General features: G+C 39.4%; 1 protein-coding gene across 1 annotated transcript in view; it reads right to left on the bottom strand.

Annotated features, from left to right (window-relative positions):
- Positions 1-205: 205 nt before the first annotated feature.
- Positions 206-22928, bottom strand: part of LOC149232933 (uncharacterized) — an 80494-nt gene continuing 57771 nt past the window's right edge. Inside the window, exon 2 of the mRNA XM_089379563.1 lies at positions 206-2638. Within this exon, the coding sequence (XP_089235689.1) occupies positions 542-2638 (2097 nt within the window). The 3' untranslated portion in view covers positions 206-541. The remainder of the gene's footprint in view (positions 2639-22928) is intronic.

Here is a 22928-nt window from a genome sequence, read left to right as displayed (position 1 = left end):
TTTAATTCAAAACTAGCCAAGAAGAAACAAGGTGACAACTGCTAAATCACCTTCTACAGCAGAAGTAAAAGACCATAGAGATTTATAGTAAATTCTGAAGGTTAAACACAAGAATTGATTAATAAAAATGTAAATTCTTTTAGGTTGAAATGCAAATGATTAACAAAACAGGGCTCTTAACATTTTGTTCAAGGTGAAGGCATCATCGCAAACATGGAATGCATATTACTAAGCAACGAGTGGTTTTTGGAACAGTGTATTACAGGTTCTTTACATGATAAGAAATTGCTAAATAAATAGATGTGTTGAATATACAAATAACACTGAATGAAACTAGCTACAAAACACCATACTTACATGTGCACTCTGCTAAAAGTGCTTTATTCCCTTATATATTAAGAGAAACTAGCAGTTCACCACAATGCCATTATTATCAACTACAGGTTCACCTAAATTGGTCATCTTGTCAGACATGTAAAAAAAACTCTCTACAGAACTACATCCAGTTCTTTAAAGCATAATCCACTGTCTTCTCAATTTTCTAATGTTCACTGGACAAAATATCAGCTTTTGATGATGTTTGTGACCCATCTTCCATGGGCACCTCTTTGAATGTTTCAGTAACGTGCTCTACAGAGTGAAGAACAGCAGCATCGGTTTCCTCCATGGGCCGTACCAGCTCTCCAGCTTCTTTAAGTCTCCGCAAGATATCATTCCTTTTGGCAGATATCTTTGCCAGCTTAGCATCCAACTTTTGCAACTTCTTTTTCAGTGAATCCACATTTTTCTCTTTATTTAAACTAGATTTTTCCTTATACTTATTTTCTTTCTGTGGCTCATTTCCTGAGACATTATCTTCTCCATCCACTGGTTTCTCCAAGGAATCCCTGGTAATAACAGACCTTTCCATCATTACTTCTCTATCACCTGAGCGCTCTGTTTTGTTCTCAGTTGCATGTTTATGGTCTTTGCTCTCCCTAGCTTTCTTCTTTTCCTTATCCTTGTCTTTTTTTTCCTTTTCCTTTCCATTTTCTTTATCATTTTTCTTTTCCCTGTCCTTTTTATCTTTCTCCTTCTCCTTACTCTTTTCTTTTTTCTTTTCATCTTTGTCCTTTTTTTCCTTCTTTACCTTGTCCTTCCCTTCATCTTTGTTATCTTCTGCATCCACTGGTTTCTCCAGGGAATCCCCAATAACAACAGACCTTTCCATGGTCCCCTCTCTATCATCTGAGCATTCCATTCTCTTCTCCTTGTCATTACTCTCCTTGTCTTTTTTTTTCTCCTTGTTTTTCTTTTCCTTTTCTTTTCCATTTCTTTTATCTTTTTTCTTTTCCTTGTCCTCCTCTGTATCTTTATCTCTCTCCTTATCCTCATCTTTTCTTTCATTTCCCTTTCTATTTTCTTTTCTCTTTTCCCCGTCCTTCCCTTCATCTTTCTCCTTCTCTTCACTCTTTTCTTTTTTATTTTCGTCATCATGATCTTTGTCCTTATTTTTCTTATCTTCTCTATCATCTGAGAACTCTGTTTTTCTCTCAGTTGCATGATTGTGGTCTGTACTTTCTTTGTCTTTCTTTTTCTCCTTATCCTTGTTTTTCTTTTCCTTTTCTTTCTCATTTTCTTTATCCTTTTTCTTTTCCTTGTCCTTTTCTGTATCTTTCCCTTTCTCCTTCCCCTCGCTCCCTTCCTTTTTCTTGTCATCTTTGTGATCTTTGTTCTTATTTTTTTTCTTTTCCTTGTCCTTCACTTTATCTTTCTCCTCCTCGTCGCTTTTTCCATTTTCCTTTCCATCTCTGCAATCTTTGTTCTTGATTTTCCTCTTTTCCTTGTCCTTCTCTCTGTCTTTCTCTTTCTGCTTGCCCTGGTCATGATCCTCATCTTTATTTTTTCTCTTCTCCTCGTTATGATCACTGTCCTTATCGTTTTCCCTGTCCTTCCCTTTATCTTTCTCCTTCTCCTCACTCTTTTCTTTTTTATTTTCATCGTCATGATCTTTGTCCTTATTTTTCTTATCTTCTCTATCATCTGAGCACTCTATTTTTCTCTCAGTTGCATGATTGTGGTCTGTACTTTCTTTGTCTTTCTTTTTCTCCTTATCCTTGTTTTTCTTTTCCTTTGCTTTCTCATTTTCTTTATCCTTTTTCTTTTCCTTGTCCCTTTCTGTATCTTTCCCTTTCTCCTTGCCCTCGCTCTCTTCCTTTTTCTTGTCATCTTTGTGATCTTTGTTCTTATTGTTTTTCTTTTCCTTGTCCTTCACTTTATCTTTCTCCTCCTCGTCGCTTTTTCCATTTTCCTTTCCATCTGTGCAATCTTTGCTCTTGATTTTCTTCTTTTCCTTGTCCTTCTCTTTTTGCTTGCCCTGGTCATGATCCTCATCTTTATTTTTTCTCTTTTCCTCGTTATGATCACTGTCCTTATCGTTTTCCTTGCTCTTCTCTTTGTCCTCATATTTTTTAACTTCCTTGCCCTTTATTTCAATATCCTCTTTTGCCCCAACATTTTCAACTTTCTTTGTCTTCTTTTCTTCCTCCACTTCTGATTTGTTTTGATCTTTCTTTTCAATGTTTGCTATCACATGAGGATTACCAGTTTGTTTTGAATTCCAGTTCTGATCTGGTTGATCCTCCCCTTCTTTTTGTCCCTGGCAATAAAGGAACATATCAGCAGTTAGGAGTGTCATTTGTTGATATTTACAAGAATACAAACCAGCAGTCTTTGCAAAATATATAAAAAGGTTGACCCTTATTGGAAGGAACTGAAAATGGTCTCCAACAATGAATAAGAAAGTTGTCGAAGGGCCACCAGTATTGATGCAGCCAATCATGAAATAAAAGAGCTTAATATAGTCTGAAGATCAGGTAAAATTCAAATTCAAGCAAAAGACCACTGAATGAAAGAAAAATCAAAAGTACACTAGATAATAACCAGAACCATATGAATCAAGGGCAAAGAAAAAAATACAGAATAGAGAAGAATTGCTAGAACAAAAAGGAGTAATGCATTAAAACAAAATCACGATATTGAAGGCAACGTTGAGACCCTAAGATCCTTTGCCACGCTTCTATCAAACAAGAAATTTAAGAACATTTTATGATGGAGATATCTGATTTAAAACATAAGTTATGCTAAACTCAAAATAAAAGTCAAACTTCCAATGATATTGGATGCCTTGCATCCAATCAATTACATGATTAGAAAATCCGAATTAAACTGTAATAGGAGAGTTCCAGCAGGAAGACGTCCATATTTTAAAAATCCACCTTACTAAACGGTTCAAATGTTTTATTTGAATAGAACTTAATAAATAGGATCAAACAAATTCATGAAGCTAATTCACAACATGCAAGAGGCAATGAACACGGGAAAATGAACAATTATAAAAAATAACTAAAAGACCCAATAAGTAAAAAGTTAAATACCTTGCATGCAAAGGGAGATTATCAGTATTCATCCTCCACAGTCTAAAAAATGTCTTAGACCACAAACACATGCACTATACTTCTAGTTGAAATATAGTACTTGAGAAAGATAGCATTTAAAAGAAACGTGATTTGGACAAATAGAAATAACGCGCTTTAGTAATGCTTAATGTATATCAGGAGGAAAATTAGTTACCTTTTACTAGTATAAAATTAAGGCTAGCTAACCTTATTTTCGGCTAAATCCAATATGTTGAAATTTAGGCAAAACAGTATAGCCTTCGACTCTTTGAACTTTGACTCAAATGTCTGAAGATGACACCGTATCTCTATTTGGAGAAATATTTGTTGAAGTTAGTTAACTCATGAAACATCAACATGCCACAAATCACAAAAAGTTAACAAAAATCAAGCAATCAAACACATTTTGGAAATCTCAATCCGACATACAAGTTTAAAGTTTAAATACTAAAATGAACAAACTGGCCAGAACTTAAATGTTTGACAATAAGAAGACTCGGGATTTTGTACGGTGTTTGCGTTAATTTTCTAGTAACAGATCTGATTTGATTTCCCTAGCAGTTTATTTTATACCCAGAAAATGTTTCACTCAGTAAAATATTTTTCTGAAAATCACTGAAAATAAATTTACTGGTATTTTAACTTTAAATAAAAATTTGCAGTAGAAATAAAACAGAAAATCAGCCACAAAAAACAGTAGAAGAACCTGCCCAACAAATTCTCCTTCACTTTTAATTAATCTATGAAAATTAGGGCTCCCCTAACAGGGAAAGTGACCCTTAGATAATACACAGAAAATTGCAGCAATTTAGAACTTGGATTTTTGGCTCCCGTAGGAGTTTCTTCTTGAAGAGTTTGGCCTCTCTACCTGCAAATCGGCCTTTGCTTCCTTGTTTTGTACGACACCTTGCACACTGAAGGAAATCTCTATTTTACCCCTGTGCAAACCTAGCTTGAAAATCTCAGCCCCTCACAGATTTCAGCCCTCTTTCTCTCTCCACAAACTCGGCTTCCCCTTACTTCTCCCAAAATCACCTCGATGGACACGTTTCTCTTCGCTTCAGTCTCTTGAGAAAATCTCTCCCCCAAACATTTGATATGTCTTCATCCTCTCCTCAGGCTTTTTTTATAATTTCATCTTGAACTAAATCCCTAAAATCTCTCTCCCAAACATTTGATATGTCTTCATCCTCTCCTTAGGCTTTTTTTAATAATTTCATCTTGAACTAAATCCCTCAACTCCAATCTCCAAAGTGATAGATGGCTAGGATTAATTCCTAGCCCACTTAAATCAATGGTAGAGATTATTTTTCCTTAGAAACTTACCACAATAAATTAATTAATGTACCTTTCCAAAGTTAGACTTACAAAAGAAATCATATTAATCGCTTACTCTTCATAAGCAAGCACCTAAAGAGGATCTTGGACATCTTTTGCATGTTGGACACCTAGCCTATGCAGAAGCACTTTCCCAAGCTATAAACATAAACACTCCCTTTCAGGGAGGAAGGTGTTCTGCACCATCCCCAACTTATCTATGTGCAACACAAACTTGCCCTTCACCAGGGGCTTGGTGAGAATATTCATAACTTGCTCATCTGTGGATATGTATTGAAGCTTCACAACAACCCTATGGACCCTGTCTCTGACAAAGTGGTTATGTAATCTCTATGTGATTGGGCCTATCATGAAACGTTGCATCTTCAGAAAGCTTGATGCAACTCTAATTGTTACAATGAATCACTATCGGATCCAATTCAAGACCAAATAACACAGTGAGTATCTTGCAAAGCTAGATGGCCTCAAAACTCGCCAAGCTAGCTGCCATATACTTTGCCTTTGCAGAACTATGTGCCATGGAAGACTGCTTCCAACTAAACCATGAGATCATTGCTGACCCTAAACTGAAACAACACCTAGACATGCTCTTCCTGTCCAATGCACTCCTAGCCTAGTCCAAGTCTATATAGCCCATTAACTGCACTCCACCACTCCTAATATATCTAAGCCCATACTCCATTGCACCTCGTAGATACCTAAGCATATGCTTCACTGCCACCCATTGCACCCTCCTTGGCTCCTCCATAAACTAGCTCAGGGTATTCACAACAAATCATATATCTGGTTTAACATTAACCAGATACATCAAAGAACCGATCAATTCCATGTATAATGTGCGATCCACCAACTCTGAATTATAAGCACTCAACTTCTTCGAGTTAGTTATTATGGGTATAGACATAGGCCTGCAATCCACCATCACAAATCTCTTTAGAATTTCAACTACACACTTCCCTTGTCAGAGCAAGATCTCACCGGTCTACTGCCACACCTCCAACCCCAAAAATTAGTGCATCATTCCGATGTCCTTCATCTCAAACTCTGTAGCTAGGTCTCTCTTACACATATCTATGAGCTTCACTGTGCCTATAAGAAAGAGGTCATCCACATAAAGTACCTGAATGAGTGGATTATCACCGAATAGTATATAGTATAGGTTGGAATCTGCCTCAATCTTGGTGAAGCCCATGCCTAGCAAATACCCATCAATCCTCAAGTACTGAGCTCTCGATGCCTACTTGAGTCCATAGTGCCTTCTTCAACCTGCACACACGAGAATCACTCCCATGCACTTCAAAACCCTACAATTGCTCAATATACACCTCCTCCTCAATCATTATGTTAAGAAATGTTGTGTTCACATCCATTTGATGTATCCTCCACCCCATCTTTGAGGTGATAGACACAACAACCCTGATAGAAGTGTATCTGGCAACTGCAGAAAAATGTCTCCTCATAATCCACTCCCTCCTTCTAGAAGAACCCTCTCGCCATGCACCTAGCCTTTTACTTCTCGATGTCACCATCTGCAACATGTTTGATCTTGAAGATCCATCTCGAACTAACCACTGATTTCCCCTCTGGCCTAGGCACAATATCCCATACATCATTCTTCATAATGGAAGAATAATCTTCCATCATGGCATCCCTCCAAACCTGCTAGTCTGTTTCCCCCTTAAAGATAGAAGGCTTAGAATCATTAATGTCACTCATAAGTGCCATGTAGCTAGAAAACTTCTATGGTAGTCTACTCTCCCTAAAAGTCCTCCTAGAAGCCTCCACATGCTTTTGAGTATCTCCCAGAGTCTGCTAAAGCTATCTCATCCTCCTCTTGACAAAACTAGAAGGTGCCTCCTACTTCTCTTCTTGATTTGAAGACCGAGTACCTATTGTTGGTATTGTTGGCCTCTCCTCAACCTTTGAAGCCTCTTGCTCCCGATCAACTGCCACTGATATGGTATCATGTGACTTCCTCAAGGCTATTTGCTCCTCAAACCTCACATCCTCGCCACAATTTTTCCTTGTGATGGAATGTATACCCTACATGCCTTGGAAGTCTCACTATACCAAACAAAAATTCCCTTCTTCCTTGAGGGATCCGACTTTGTCGTCTTCTCTGAAGGTACATGAATATACACTAGATACCTGAAAATACAAAAATGCCTCACCTCTGGTTTTACTCCTATCAACACCTCCTCAAGAGTCTTGTCCCCCAAGACCTTATGAAGACTCCTATTCTGAATATATACAATTGTATTGCATGCTTAAACCCACAAGAACATGGGTAGACCTAATCATGGATGATGGCTTTAGCAACCCCAACGATGGCATATTTTTCCTCTCAGCAGCTTAATTCTGCTAAAGCTCTTTCTTGATGCCTGCCTCTCTGCAAAAGTCCTTGAACTCATTAGAGGTATAATCACCCCCGATGTCCAATATAAGGACTTTGATCTTCTTCCCTATCTAGTTTTCCAAAAGAGCTTTGAACTCCTGAAACTGGTTGAAGACATCATTCTTGGTCTTCATGAAATAAATCCAAGTCCTACTAGAACAATCATCTATAAAAATCACATAATAGTTGTACCCACTCAAAGACCCCACATACATAGGACCACACACGTCTTAATGTACTAGATCCAACAACCCTTTAGACCTAGAATCACTACTTGGGAAAGGACTCTTGGCATACTTGCCCAAAGCACACCCTTTGCAAACAAGTCATACTAGAACAATCATCTATAAAGGTCACATAATAGTTGTACCCACTCAAGGACCCCACTGGCATAGGACCACACAGATCTTAATGTACTAGATCCAATAACCCTTTGGACCTACAATCACTACTTGGGAAAGGAGTCTTGGAATACTTACCCAAAGCACACCCTTTGCAAACATCATGCTTCTCGACGCTAAACTCAGAGAGACTAGTGATAATCTCCGGTAATATAAGCAAAGCCTTGTGATTCAAATGCGCCATCTTCCTGTGCCAAAGCTTGCATAAGTTGTCACTATCATGAACCAAGGCATGTATCGGTAGCATGTACAAGTTCCCTTGTGACAAAAATCAATCTTCCTTCTCCTTAGAGTTTATTGCTTTGATACTGTAATGTCCCCAATTTTTGCATTATCTTGTGATGAGATTAGGAGAAGTCTCTAGAGCTTATGTCATCTAGGTCGCAAGAGTTGGATTACATTATTGGTGGGTCTGGAGGGTTTGAGGAGTTCTACGAGGTCTAACTGAGATCGCTTGACATATTTCACATCACGATTAGTTCCACACGGTTCGCTCTTGGTTCCGTTGCATTCCAGTGATTCTCGTAAAACAGGGTTATTAACAAAGATATTTTAATTAATTACATTTAAGTTGTTGTCTTTGGATGATTACTTGGAGAAACATCATAGTGTAATAGCTCATTGGAATCGAGGCGCAAAGATCTACATGGCAAAATGATAAAAAGGGGCTTTGGGTTGTCCGTGTGACCATGGAGTCAAATTAAGCATTTTTTGAGGTTAAAAGTGGCTTTAATTAGTTAATAAAAGTCACTTTATTTAATAATAATAAAAAAGTATTTTTAATATTTAATTGGAGGGAAAAGGTAAATGAGTTATAAAAAGTGAAATGAGGGGGTCCTCCTCATTCTATCTCTTGCATTTTGTGAAAAGGAGCTCTTGGAGAGTTTTTGGGAGAGAAACTTAGGGTTTGAAAAACCCTATCTTCCATAGCTAGCTTCAGTGTTGAAACTAGACACCTTAGTTGGTTCCAAGAGTAAAATCACTCAGATTTCACCATTACACTATCATGGAGTAAAAGATTGAAGTAAAGAGGTTTTATCAGTTGATTTTATCTTCTGATATTGTGTTCATCATATTTCTTGACAAATTAGAGGAACCAATGGAGATTTCCAGAATCAAGATCATTCCAGTGTATCAATTTAGTGAATGCAAGAGGATTTTAGTGATCAAGCTCCATACTGCTGAAAGGAACAAGTTCTGAAGGAGAATGTGAGGTCAAATATCTCTGTGTGTAGCAGAGACGAGTTTGATGCTTGCTGGCGCTTCATCTTCAGTCAAGGGGTCGATTTTGCCATGGTCAGAATCTGAAAGAGACTCCCCTTGATGGCCATGCGTTTATTCAACTAGAGGTGCGAGTTATGGATTAAGAAACAACGTGTTTGTGTGCTGGGTGTGATTCCCTGAAGTCCAAGCAGAGAAGAGATGGGTTACCAGACTTCAGTCCATACTCCAACAACCTGTAGCAGACATGAAGAGGGTCATATTACCAGTCCCTTCATTTCTGTGTGTGGAGCTAAGCTCAAATGCAATTAGTACCTCTGTTCATGAGCTATTAAATGGGCGAGTTGCTCTGAACTAGTGCCTGGAACAAGCTGCTGTTTATTTTCTGAGTGCTGCTATGTATTTTCTGAGTTTGTATTTGCATATCAGATCTGAAGTTTATGGCTGAAACAAGTAGTCACTGTAATTTTCGTGCTAGAAGTCACTCCATTCTGCTGAAAATAGATTGCTGGAGCTGATTGGAGATTTATGTTTTATATGGCTGCTAAATATACCAGGTTCTCTTGTTCCCATTGCTCACTGTATATATTTTGGCAAGTTAATTAAATGGATATTAATGCTCAGAATCCATTCTCAAGTAGCATTGTTTATAGTTCTTCATAAATCAGTCAAAGTTATTGAGAACCATTCTCATGGCACGTAATGACCACTATGTATGTTATCTGAATTAAATAAATGAAAAGGATACCTACAGCAGTGAGTCAACAAAGTGTTTGACAAAAAACTTCACTGGAAAACCTTATAAACTCTGAAAACTACAGTGGGTATTTTGGGTGTTTTCCAAGAGGGAATCTTACAGATACCATGTTAATTTTTTAATACCAGATCATGTTTCACCTAGTAAAATATTTTTTTGAAAACTACTGAAAATAAATACACCGGTATTTTAACTTTAAATAAAAAATTTAAGTGAAAATAAAACAGAAAATCAACCACAAAAAACAATAGACAATTCTTCCCCACAAATTCTCCTTTACTCTTAATTAACTTAGGAAAATTAGGGCTACCTTAACAGGGAAATTGACCCTCAAAGAATACACAGAAAATTGCAGCAATTTAGAAACTAGATTTTCAGGCCCCTGGGAATTCCAGCCCCTAGGAATTTTGGCCCCCTAAAGAATTCATCCCTTTGGAGATTCTCAGTGCTAGAAAATTTTGGTTTCTCTACCTGCAAATCGGCCTCTACTTCCTTGATCTATACAACCCCTTGCACACTAGAGGAAATATCTCTTTTACCTCTATGCAAGCATACCTGGAAAATCTCGGCCCCAAACATGCTTCAGCCCTCTCTCTCTCCACAAACTCGACCTTCTCTTCCTTCTCCTGAAATCACCTTGCTGCACACCTTTCTCTTCTCTTTAGCCTTTCTTGAGAAGATCTCTCTCCCAAGAATTTGATGTATCTTCATCCTCCCCCGAAGGCTTCTTTTATAATGTCATCTTGAGCTAAATCTCTAACCCCCAATCTCCAAAGTGATAGATGGCCAGGATTATTTCCTAACCGCATGGATAAACGATAGAGATTCAATCTAATTCACTTAAATAATTAAATTATTTATCCTTGGAAACTTAGCCCAGTAGCCAACATTAAGAAACTAGTTAATGTATTGTTAATTTGTTCCTAAGTTAGACTTAGGAAATAAATCGTATTAATCACTTACTCTTCATGAGCAAGCACGTAAAGAGGATATTGGACCTCTTCTGCATGCCTAACACCTAGCCTATGCAGAAGCACTTGTTCGAGCTATAAACATCAACAATTTAAAAATACCTATCCAGATTTTTCTAGCATAATAAAAACTTGAATTATATTACAAAATCTTTAACAAAAGAAAAAAAGATAGACAAAAGGAACATATGTTTTCATAAATATATAATCAAGGAAGGTATCACACAAAGTTGGTCCATGTGACATAGAATCATTGAATTTATATGATAAGCATGGGGATTTCACAATGAGGCCAAACACATTCAAGTGGAAATGGTGGTGCTCACAAACACCATTAAAAAATGAAGCACATCTTCTCAAGAAGATCTCAAAGAGCACAATGCATTGCATGTGCATTGTGTGTGTAGAATGAGGCTACAGCCTTGCCAATAAAAAGGTTTAAGGATTGCCCCCAAGACCTCAAAGGGTAGGACTACAATAAGCACTAAAGTGGTTAACCATGAATGGATAAGTTGATCAAATATTATTCCCAAAGTTCCAATAAAACCATTAATGATAGCTTCCTGCAGCCAACATCACTACTACAAGTCGCGTTGAAAAAGCTCAAAGTTATGACATCTCTTCCATTATTTCCCCTTAACACAAGGGGCAGGAATATTGACAATGAAATACCTAACCATGACAATTTAGAACAAAAAAGTTACCTCGACTACAACTCCACCCAATCTTCTTGTTGAGAAATCAACGACAGCTAGATTAGGGTGATTTCTCTTACTTTGATAACTACTTGTGATGTTCTTTTACTAACTTTATGTACTTGTAATTAGCTTCTTCTTTCACTTGATTATTATTGTGTTCTTATCATCAAATAACTACCAAACTATGAAGATTAATAAAACAAGAGGACACAAAATGTAGGCTGCTAGCCAGGGCCAAAACCTCTCCTCTTGAGAGGAAAACCAACAAGAATTCTTCTCTTCTTATAGAATCTTCAAATGACAAATTCCAAGACCTAAGACCCTTGACAAAAACTCCTCCAAGACAAAGTCAAACCTATTCTTGATGAACTTGCTTCTCACAAAGTCAACCCCAAGTCAACTTGCTTCAGAACTTCAGATTTCGACCTCTTCTTCAGAAATTCGACTGCTGCTTCGGGACTGCAATTTTTGGCCTCATGCAATCTTTGTGACTTTCACGCGTGTGAACTATGTAGCGCAGAATAGAGTCATTTTTCTCCTTCACTTAGTTTAATATTTTCTTCTTGATACTCAGCTTCCAAAGTAGGTCTTCTTGGTACCAAAAATTGGCTTCTTGACAACTCTACGATTCAGTCTCCCTGTAACAAATTGATACCCTAACTCTTCGCACGTGTGGGAATATTTTAGCCCAAAAAACAACCCTTAAAACTTCGGTTTCTTCTTCTTTTAGATCTTTTTCCTCTTAGCTAGCTCTTCTTGTCTTTCTTTCCTTCTTGTCCTTGAGATCGAACGTAAGTGAATTGCTTGCTTCTAAAAGAGGTCGATGGCACTCTTATATATACCATCTAAGTAGCTCGAACAACCCTTATGAGGCTGACTTATCTTTGCTTAGGCCAATTTGTCTTGGAAGGAGTCTTATGACACCTTTTTGACTTACAATAATTCTCTTGACATTATATAATATGCCCAATGGGGTCTTTTACATATTACAATGACTCTTTGACTTCTTGACTTCATGACAAATTCCTAGAAGCACTCAATGGGTGCTTGACCTACAAATAAATTTACCTTGAGCATGAAACCCATGCATTAAGAATGACTAATAAATTTCTTTTCTCTTTAACATCAAATACATGAAATCAAGAATGCATATGACATTATGAAGACCGAACCTAGTTGCATAACAAGGTACTTGGACATTCTCATACTGAAGAATTCTCATAAGAAGAGTCAGATTGGTAATCCATCTCATAAGCTATTTATTCAGCTTATATCAGTGCATCTCATCATATCAACCAACATTGTCACATAGCAAGGCCTTGACTAACAACTCTATCTCTCCACAAGATTAGAGCACAATGTTGGGGAGACAAATGATTTATAGACACCTTTATCATTCTCTCTCAAGGCACATACCCCATCCAGATGTTCACAAGGTATGTCCTTCTAGGACCATTCTTGTCTTGGATTAACACATCCTCAAGGAATTTCCTCTTCAACTACTCTTACCTATTGGATGCCCTGCCTCATCCTCAAAGAGTATCGGAAACCAAATGCTTACCCAATCCTCCATTCTTTCTTCATAGCATGAAGACAAGAATGATGTGTATATCTCTCCCTCTCACCTAGGGAGGATCCACTCATTCCTATAAAAGCTCCCTCTTAACTAGGGACTTGTAACCAACATCATCTATCTAGTCTTCGGTGGAGATCATGGTACTATTAGTTGCTTGTAGGGCTCCTCCTTTCTACATCATGTCATGAATGAACTTCAATTTCTTCATCATGGAGCTTTCTTCTTTCAGAACTTCTCTGTAGGGCATCAACCATCTTCTCCATCACTTCCCTTCAATGAGACATACTGTTGAACCAATAGTCATGCCATCCTTTTCTTCATCGGGAAGTGACTTTCTAGTCCATATCTGGCTATTCTTCATACAACTACCTCTTTCAAGTCATGTTTCTTTCAAGATCTTCCATCCAATCTCATGAGTACTAGTTGTAGGTGACTTTCTACAACCCTTTTTCGATAGCCCTATTTCAACCCAACCAAATGTTTTCTCAAAAATCAAAATGAATAATAAATCAAAGTTACCTCTTTATGACGGCCTTTCGTCATGACATTTGCTTCTTGCAACATCAACATCCTTTCACACATTGTATGAATCCATCTCCAAGACATACATTCCCAAGGTTCTCCTTCTCCAACATACATATCAAGGTCTTCATACCTTCTTGATGGAGATGTCAAAGCTAATCCTTCTTGTTAATAGATGTTGATCACTTATCTTATCTCACGTGACTTTAGATACATCTTTCACGAACTCTTCTTTCATCTTCTAATATGTTTTCTCTCACATATTGCTTTCTCAGGATCTTTTATACATAGTTCCTTCATCATAAGAATCATGGCTGCCAACCACCTCATATTCTCCACGAGGTCATATCATGTAGAGGAGTTCAAAGCATATTGCCTACATGTCTTCATGCATCATTCTAAAGGAAGAGTTTCTTCTTCTCTTATCATGCTTATGAGATAGAGCATTCTACCCATTCTATTTGCAACCATGTGATACCGAATATATACGTACCTCTTCCTTCATGTTGTCATCTAGACTTCCTTCAGCAGCTTCCATTTTCTTGCTTGAAGATGAAAATGCTTCAACCAACTTGACATGTTGCACATCTTTGACATCATACCATCATTCTTCTAAATTGTGGATCCACACTATGTGGAATGTAGACTATCTGCAAGACACATACTTTTTCTAAGTAGAGTTGAACTTTCTAAAAAAGATTCCAATGGAGGATCTTGATGATCCTCATTTTGCAACTGCTCCCCTCTAATGATGTCGATGTGTAATGATCTCTTTCTCTTACTATCTTGCTAGATGACTTTCATCAATTATTCAAACCTGTTACTTCAGTTATCCTTCTATGCTTCCAATGAAAATGCCATGAGCTACTTACTTTCTATCATGTACTATGATTGCTTCAACAATATAGACATCTACTTCGGTTGTCCTTCCATGCCATTATGAAGATGTCATCTCAATCTCTATTATAATGTACCCTATCATACTTCTGATGCTTTTTATCATGACTGCTATATTCTACAAACTGAAAAGAACCAAGTATATGATGTTATCTTTAGTCATAGTAGAGGTCTTTCACTTCCTCCTCCTTTGTCTTCTTCTTTTCTGGTTCTTCTACTTCTTCGATGACATGGGCTTCATTTCTTCCTTTCTCTTTTCGTTGTCCTTCTTGAGTTTAGGACAATTCCTTTTGAAATGCCCATACTCGTTACATTCATAGCATTGAATCTTAGACATGTCAATTTTCTTTTGAAACATTTTTCGAGGCTCAAACGTTCCAAATTTTCCTTTCCTCCTTGCCATAGCATCATATGATTTCTTTTTTCATTTGATCCAACACTATTTTTCGCCTTTAATCTAGTTTCTTCAATCTTGCCTTATGACCACAGATCGCTTAATGGAGTGGTTTCCTTCTTCCCATTGATGTTTGATATAAAGTTTCTCCATTCATCTGGTAATGCATTGAGTACTAGGGTGGTCATCTCTGGATCAAACATTGTTTCTCCAAGTTCTTGTAGTTGGTCTTTAATTTGAGATACCTTCATGAAATATGAAGCTACCCCTTCTTCCCTTGAGACTTTCATCTTGTATAGTTCAGTTCTTAAAGATATGATTTCTCCTGCAGTGCTTACAGAATAATAATAACAACAACAAACATTACAAAGAAGAAAGAAGAACAAAAAAAAAAATATCCACCAATTTGTCATATATCTCTTTAGATGTCTTCAACTTTGCTACATAAGGGATGAGAGAATCCTTGATTGACTCAATGAGGATTCTTTGAGCCCTTATTTCTCCTTTCATATACTTGGATAGGGTTTGAGATTTCCCTTGAGGAGGTTTGGTGATTGATCCCATGACATGTTCACTAACTTCATTTTCTGCGAGGATCAAATCTATTCTCTTCTTCCATGCAAGGTAATTCGATGACCCAACAAGTTTGTTGTTCTCCTTGCAGAAAGAATTCATTGTAGATTGAAACATAAAATGTAGAATACTTACTTGTCAAGTGAAGATGCTTCTTTGATGTTGATATCTTCAGCTTGATTGCCTTGTTTCCTTTGGTTGATGATTGTAGAATGTGTAAGCTTCCCAACAAAGCTTCAAGTGTAGAGTCCTTTGAATGGAGGTAGCGTCTTTGAGGTCTTCTTCTTCAAAGTGTTGTTCCTTATAGATGATATGATCCTTGTGATGAGATGGATAGTCCTCCTTGATGCTTCTTAGTTCTCCTTGATGATCTCCTTGTGCTCGGTCCTTATGTATCCTTCTTCAATTAGATGATCTTCAAGCTTCCTTTCCTTGTTGTAGTCACCTTAGCTCTGATACCATGTTGAGAAATCAAGGGCAGCTAGATTAGGGTGATTTCTCTTACTTTGATAACTACTTGTGATGTTCTTTTACTTAACTTTATGTACTTGTAATTAGCTTCTTCTTTCACTTGATTATTATTGTGTTCTTATCATCAAACAACTACCAAACTATGAAAGATTAATGAGACAAGAGGACATAAAATGTAGGCTGCTAGCTAGGGCCAAAACTACTCCTCTTGAGAGCAAAATCCACAAGAATTCTTCTCTTCTTATAGAATCTTCAAATGACGAATTCCAAGACCTAAGACCCTTGACAAAGACTCCTCCAAGACCAAGTCAAACCTCTTCTTGATGAACTTGCTTCTCACAAAGTCAACCCCAATTCAACTTGCTTCAGAACTTCAGATTTCAACCTCTTCTTCAAACATTCAGTTGTTGCTTCAAGATTGCAATATTTGGCCTTCGACAATCTTTGTGATTTTTGCACGTGTGAACTAGGTAGGGCAGAATAGAGTCCATTTTCTCCTTCGCTTAGTTTAATCTTTTCTTCTTGGATGCTTGCCTTCCAAAGTAGGTCTTCTTAGTACCAAAATTTGGCTTCTTGATAACTCTGCAATTTGGTCTCCTTGTAACAAATTGATGCCCTAACTCTTCGCACGTGTGGGAAGATTTTAGCCCAAAAAACAGCCCTTCAAACTTCGATTTCTTCTTTTAGATATTTCCCCTTCGCTAGGTCTTCTTGTCTTTCTTCCCTTCTTGTCCTTGAGATCGAACTTGAGTGCATTGCTTGCTTCCAAATGAGGTAGATGACACTCTTATATATACCATCTAAGTAGCTCGAACAACCCTTATGAGGCCAACTTATCTTTGCTTAGGTCGACTTGTCTTGGAGGGAGTCTTGTGACACTTTTTGACTTACAATAATTCTCTTGACATGATACAATATGCCCAGTGGGGTCTTTTACATATTACAATGACTCTTTGACTTCTTGACTTCATAAAAAATTCCTAGAAGCACTCAAATGGGTGCTTGACCTACAAATAAATTTACCGTGAGCATGAAATCCATGCATCAAGAATGACAATAATAAATTTCTTCTCTATAACATCAAATAAATGAAATCAAGAATGCATATGACATTATGAAGACCGAACCTAGTTACATATTTCAACACTTCTTTGGAACATAGTGAAACAAACTCATGCAACAAAGCTCCCAATAGTAAGTTCTTCTTTAGAACTTGTTGTCGCACAGAATGTCTAGGCACTGCGACAATGGCTCAGATCGGGGGCTATCACCCTAATCCCCAATCTCTCCATTTGAATTGTCTCCCGATAGCAGACTAAGGGGAGTAGACCCTATGGAAATGGAATGAAGGAAGATCAGTTGGTAAACAACCAATTTGGGAGACACAGGTAAGCAACCAATACTTGTTTAGATTGCGCAAGAGTTTGAAGGATTCAATTTGATTTGAGGAAAATGATACCAGTGCCTTGTGGAGTCAACTATTTTGCAAAGGAAATAAGGGCCGAGTAATGGATGGGAAACAATTTCTAAATGATTCGACTATCTTATATGCAAATGCAAAACTTAGAGCTATGTGAAATGCAGGGACTTGGTTAATCTTAGTTAAATGTTTGTTCTAAGTTTGATCCCTCAACGGACCCTGTCTCTGACAAAGTGGTTATCTAATGCAAAGTGAAATGATGTGATGGCGAAAATAGGGCCTAAAATATGAGTTATTCTGAGGTATGTCGTGAGTGTTTTTTCTTAAGGCTCAAAAAAATGATCTTAATGTGAAAGCAAATACTTCTACCAACAATGTAAAATATGAAGTCTGCACAAGTAACTACTGAAAACACAATAGGAAACCAATGTAAAATGTTGGAAATAAAACACTTCATATTCAGAAATCCATTTGTATGAGGTACTCAATCAAAGATCATTAGATGCATAAGTAAAACTAAATTAATCCTTCTTGAATGAGCATGTAAAAACAAATGCACTTCAGGATTTAAATTAAGTGTTTAAACTCATATCACAACAATTGGGTGCAAAGTCTAAAATATCAGTTCTAGTAATCTGCTCTTAAAACAAATGACAATGCCAACAATTTATTTTAAACCAATGATTCTATAACCATTCAAGATTCAGATTTTTTCTATAACAACATAAACTTCACATGACAAACTGATAACTAACAATTTGGAAAATTTCTGAGTTTAACTATTTCCAACCTAGTGATGCATTTGATCTTAAAACTCAGAAATAAATTTACTGAAAAAGCAGTGAAACAATATTCAAAAAAATTTCAATTAGCATGCAAAAGTTTCCGAAGATAATTCTATTTCTAAAATGTACTGGAGTAAAAGATGCAAACTGAAGCAGGGCTTTTTGCGACTGGCTAAGCGCTACTGCCCTCGCTGCGACCTGCATAGCCTGACTGGGCGCTGCCCTCTCGGCCTCTCCGCCCCGATCCGGGTCCTCCTGACTACGGGGCTGCCTGGATCCGCTAGGCCTTCTCTGCCAAGACCGCATTGTGCGTCTACACCTGCCAGAACTGCCTAGATTGCCCTCGTTTTGCAGGGTCTGATCAGATCTCTTTTTTCCGATTTTGAGATGCCTTGCTTCCTGTTCTTGGTTGGAGCAGATCGGGTTTGTTGATCTGTGCTCTGCAATGGAGGCCCAAGGCTCGCCTACTGGTCCCTTGCATGCTCCACCCCCGAAAGCTGAAGCAACCCTCTCCTCTCTCCTGGCTTCGCTGCCCAAAAAGAAGAAGTCTGAAATCTCTAAATTCGTTAAAAGGCTCGACGATGTTCCGGAGGTAAACCTTCCTCCTGAGGGTCCGATCCAGGTTGCCTTGTCCTTGGCAGATCGAGCCCTGGTGGGTCAATTCATGGGCCTTTGTCCCTTGCCAAAATCACTAGAAAATTGGGTCATCAAGAACTGGGTTCCCCTGATCGAGAACAATGTCACCTCTTATTTTCTGGGTAGAGGCTTCTTCCTGTTTGAGTTCAACACAAAGGAGGACAAAGACCTGATCTTCAAGAATGGGCCATACTTCATGGGACCTCAGGGTCTCTATCTCAATAAATGGACCCCTGACTTCGACCCGACCATGGATGTCCCAACGGCGGTTCCTGTCTGGGTTCGGCTCCCTAATCTCCCGGTGCATTGCTGGAACTGGGAGTCCCTCAAGCACATAGGGAACACTCTGGGAAAATTCATTGATAGAGCAAACAACAATGACCAGTATGATTGCGCCCGAATCTGTGTCGAGGTAGACTTAGAGGTGGGGCTTCCGGAGGCCATCAAATTAAAGGTAGGCAGTTGGACGCACGTTCAAGTGCTGGACTACGAGCAACTTCCTTTCAAATGTCGTAAATGCCATATCTATGGCCACTTTGCAAGAGGGTGCCCGAACAAAGGGGAAGCAGAGAAAGGTAAGGAAGAGGGTTGGAACCAGGTCAAGAGGTCAAAGGCATCCCAAAAGAAATCTGGGGTTCATGCACCCCATCCTGCCTCCACTCAGAATGCTCCCCCGTCAAAAAGTCAAGAAAACAGGTATGTGGTCTTAAGCTCCGCTGAAGAGACTCCCCAGGAAGAAGATAAGCAAGATATTCCACCAGAAAAAACGACTTCAACAGATGCAAGACCTGACGAAAGTGCCACGGCAAGAAACAAGGAAAAGCAAACAGAAGCATCCGAGGAGGAACATGACTCGGAGGAGTCTGAGGAGGATGGAGAAATAGGAGACATGCAGACATCGGTCAGAAGATCTGCAAGAGGCCGTAAATCTGCTAGAGAAAAGAGAGATCAGGAAACCTACAAGGACAAGCTTCAGGGTAGCCAGCCCACTCTGGAGAAACTCCTTGGGAAAAATCCAAAGACGAACAAAAATCAAGTGCAGGGTTCCAAGGGAGCCCATCATCATAAAAATAAATGATGAAGATCGTCTCCTGGAATTGCAGAGGAATGGGGAGCAAAGTGAAAGAAGAAGCAACAAGAAGTCTTATAAGAAGAGAAGCCCCAGACATTCTTCTGATCCAGGAGACCAAAATGGAGGACAAGGAGTTTCTCCAAATCAGCAAAAAGTTTTGGAAAGGAAGCAGCGGACACAGAGTTTCAGCACGGGCAGCCTCTGGGGGTCTGGGCTCCCTCTGGAACCCTCTCAAGTATAGGCTGGTCACCGAGTTACACAACACCCACTGGCTATTTTTGAAGCTCCAACCTTTGGACACAAGGGAGACAGTCAGCCTTTTCAATGTCTACGTTCCAACAAATATAGGGGAGAAAAGAGACTGCTGGGACTCCATCAGACAACTGTCGGAGTCAGAAAATTTGGAGGACATCATTGTGGCACGAGATTTAAACCTTACCATGCGTATGGAGGAAAAGCGAGGAGGAACAATCATAAGGGACCCTGCAAGGGAATGGGTGGAAGACCTCATGCAGGACTGGGATCTGCTAGACATCCCTCCAGAAAATGGTAAGTACACCTAGTCTAATAAAAGAATAGGTCCTGGTCATATTGCTGCTAGACTTGATATATGCTTGGTGCAGAGTTCCTTCCTTCTGCTGGGCTTAGAATCCAGATTGCATATCCTCCCATGTAGCGCTTCTAATCATAAGCCAATTTTGCTGGAGATGTCGGGCCATAAAGATATGGGTCCCATCCCCTTCAGATTCAATCCTCTTTGGGTTAAGGAACCAAAGTTCCTGAAGCTGGTTCAAAAATGCTAGATTTTGCCTGTAAAAGGTTCCCCTTTCTTCATATGGGAAGAAAAGCTTAGAAGATTGAAAGCGGCCCTCAAATCTTGGGCCAAATCCCTCCCCTCCCCTGCAAAAGAGAGAAAGCAGGCCCAGGATAACCTCGCCCACCACCATGCTCAAAGTGAGGATGCAAAAATCACTAAAGAAGTTCTAGACAAGGAAGCTAAGCTCTAGCAAATCTTCCATAAAGCCTGCCTTTCGGAGGAAGAACACTGGAGACAGAAGTCAAGGAGTTTATGGCTTAAAGCAGGAGACAGAAATTCTGCCTTCTTCCACAAACAAGCTCAAGCCAGAAAGAGCTTCAATTCTATTGCAGAAATTAAAGATGGCAGCTCAACTCACAAAGATTTTGATAGCATAAAGAGAGCAGCTTTCAATCATTTTCAAAACCTGTATAGAGAAGAGGGAGTGACGGACCCTAACTCTAAATTCTTGGAGGCGGTCCCTCCTAGGATCTCTCCCTCAATGAACCAACAGCTCGAGGCGAAGATCTCTATACAAGAAATAAAAGATGCTCTCTCCGACATGGAGCCGGACAAAGCCCCGGGCCCGGATGGCTTCACTGCAAGATTCCTTCAAACCTGCTGGCAGATCGTGGAGAAAGACCTCTACAAAATGGTTTTGAAATCGCAAACTTGCCAGAAAATTGGGGGCAGCACTAATTCAGCCTTCCTCGCCCTCATCCCCAAGGAAAAGGGTGCTAAAGAATTCAATCGGTTCCGCCCCATCTCTCTTTGTAATATTGGATACAAACTGATCACAAAGGTCATTGCCAATAGACTAAAAGGCATTCTTCCAGCCATCATCCCAGAGAACCAAGGCAGATTTGTTCAAGGGAGACAGCTTGCTGACAATTTCATCTTGGTTCAAGAGGCGATCCACTCGAGCCAGCGATGCAAAGAGAAATGTATGGTAATTAAATTAGATTTAGCTAATGCTTTTGATCGGGTTAGACTTAGCTTTCTTTGGGAGGTCCTAAAAATATTCGGCTTTGGAATGGGTTTTTTAAAATGGATTCATGCTTGTATTGCTGACCCTTGGATCGCCCCTCTTGTGAATGGGAGAGCAACTAGTTTCTTCAAAGCCTCAAGCGGGTTTAGGAAGGGTTGCCCCTCTCTCCACTCCTCTTTGTTCTTCATGTTTCTGTCCTGAGTTTCTACCTGGATCAGAAACTGGTTGACCAAGAGATCCTGGGACTCAATATAGCAAGAGGTGTTAAAAATGTCAATCACACCCTGTTCGCGGATGATACCCTCTTATTAGGGGTTGCCTCCGCCAGATCTACTTCAAGTTTCAAGGAGGTCCTGGACGATTACAGTGAAGCTACAGGCAACAACTTAAACAAGGGTAAGTGTAAAATCTTTTGTTGGAATATTTCGACTTCCACCCTTACAATCATTTCAAGAATTCTGGGCTTCACTGCTTCCCTTAACTGGTCCTCCTTCACATATTTGGGCCTCCCCATTTTTCGTAAATTGGCTTACAGCAAAGATTGGGTCCCTCTGTTGGATAAATTTAAGGCCAAAATCCAAGCTTGGGGGTTTTCATGGCTAAATCTCGCTGGAAAAGCTGTCCTCATCAAATCCGCTCTCTGCAGCCTGCCCATTTTTCAATTCTCTATAATTCTAGCCCCTTCAGGCATCATAAAAAAAATGGAAGCCTTCATTCGCAAGTTCTTCTGGAAAGGGGGCAATCATAATGACAGGAAAATCCCTTTGGTCAGCTGGGAGAAAATTTGCAAGCCTCAGAGCGAAGGAGGCCTCAACTTCAAGGATCTCAACCTCCAAAACATAGCCATGGGTGCCAAGATCTTCTGGAGAGTCATTGGATCACATCCAGGCTAGGCGCAAAGAGCTCTTTGGAGAAAATACTTCAGGGGAAAGAGAAAGAGATGCTTGGACGCCCCTCTACCCACCACAGGCTCTCAGCTGATCAAACTTTGCCAAAAAGCAGTCCCTTTAATCAGAGACAGAGCATACTGGATTCCTGGAAACGGTAAGGATTGCAAGATATGGGAAGATAGAATCATGATGCATCCTCCCTTATCGTCTTACAGCTCCCTACAACCACTGCGCTTGTGGTTGGACAACGCAGGCTGCAACACGCTTTAGGACATCTCGCAGTGGGAAGGTAGAACATGGTTGTGCTGGAGACTCCCTCCTGTCCCTCCTGAGCTGTCTCAAGCTCGCGATCTGCTCCTTGCATCGCTAAACGGGATGGCACCTCTGAGCGTGGGTAAGAAGGACGCCCGAGGATGGGGAGCCACCCCAGGACTGTACACGGTGGCGCAAGGTTATAAGAGTTTGCAGGATCGACCTCATGTCCCCCCGAACCCAGCTGTATGGAATGGGATCTGGAACATTAAATCCATACCCAAGGTCGACGCCTTTTGCTGGCTGTTATGCCACAGAGCGATATTAACAGCCGACAGATTGCAGAAGAAAGGCTTTCAAGGCCCCTCCCGCTGCCATTTATGCTATGAAAACAAGGAGAACGCTCAGCATATCATGCTGGACTGCAATTATTCAAGA

Source organism: Pinus tabuliformis, chromosome J, assembly GCF_031772625.1.
Source record: "Pinus tabuliformis cultivar Carrire ecotype Pingquan chromosome J, CPIR1, whole genome shotgun sequence".
NCBI lineage: Eukaryota > Viridiplantae > Streptophyta > Pinopsida > Pinales > Pinaceae > Pinus > Pinus tabuliformis.
Note: the sequence above shows the minus strand (reverse complement) of the source record. Positions and strands in the feature narration are given on the sequence as shown.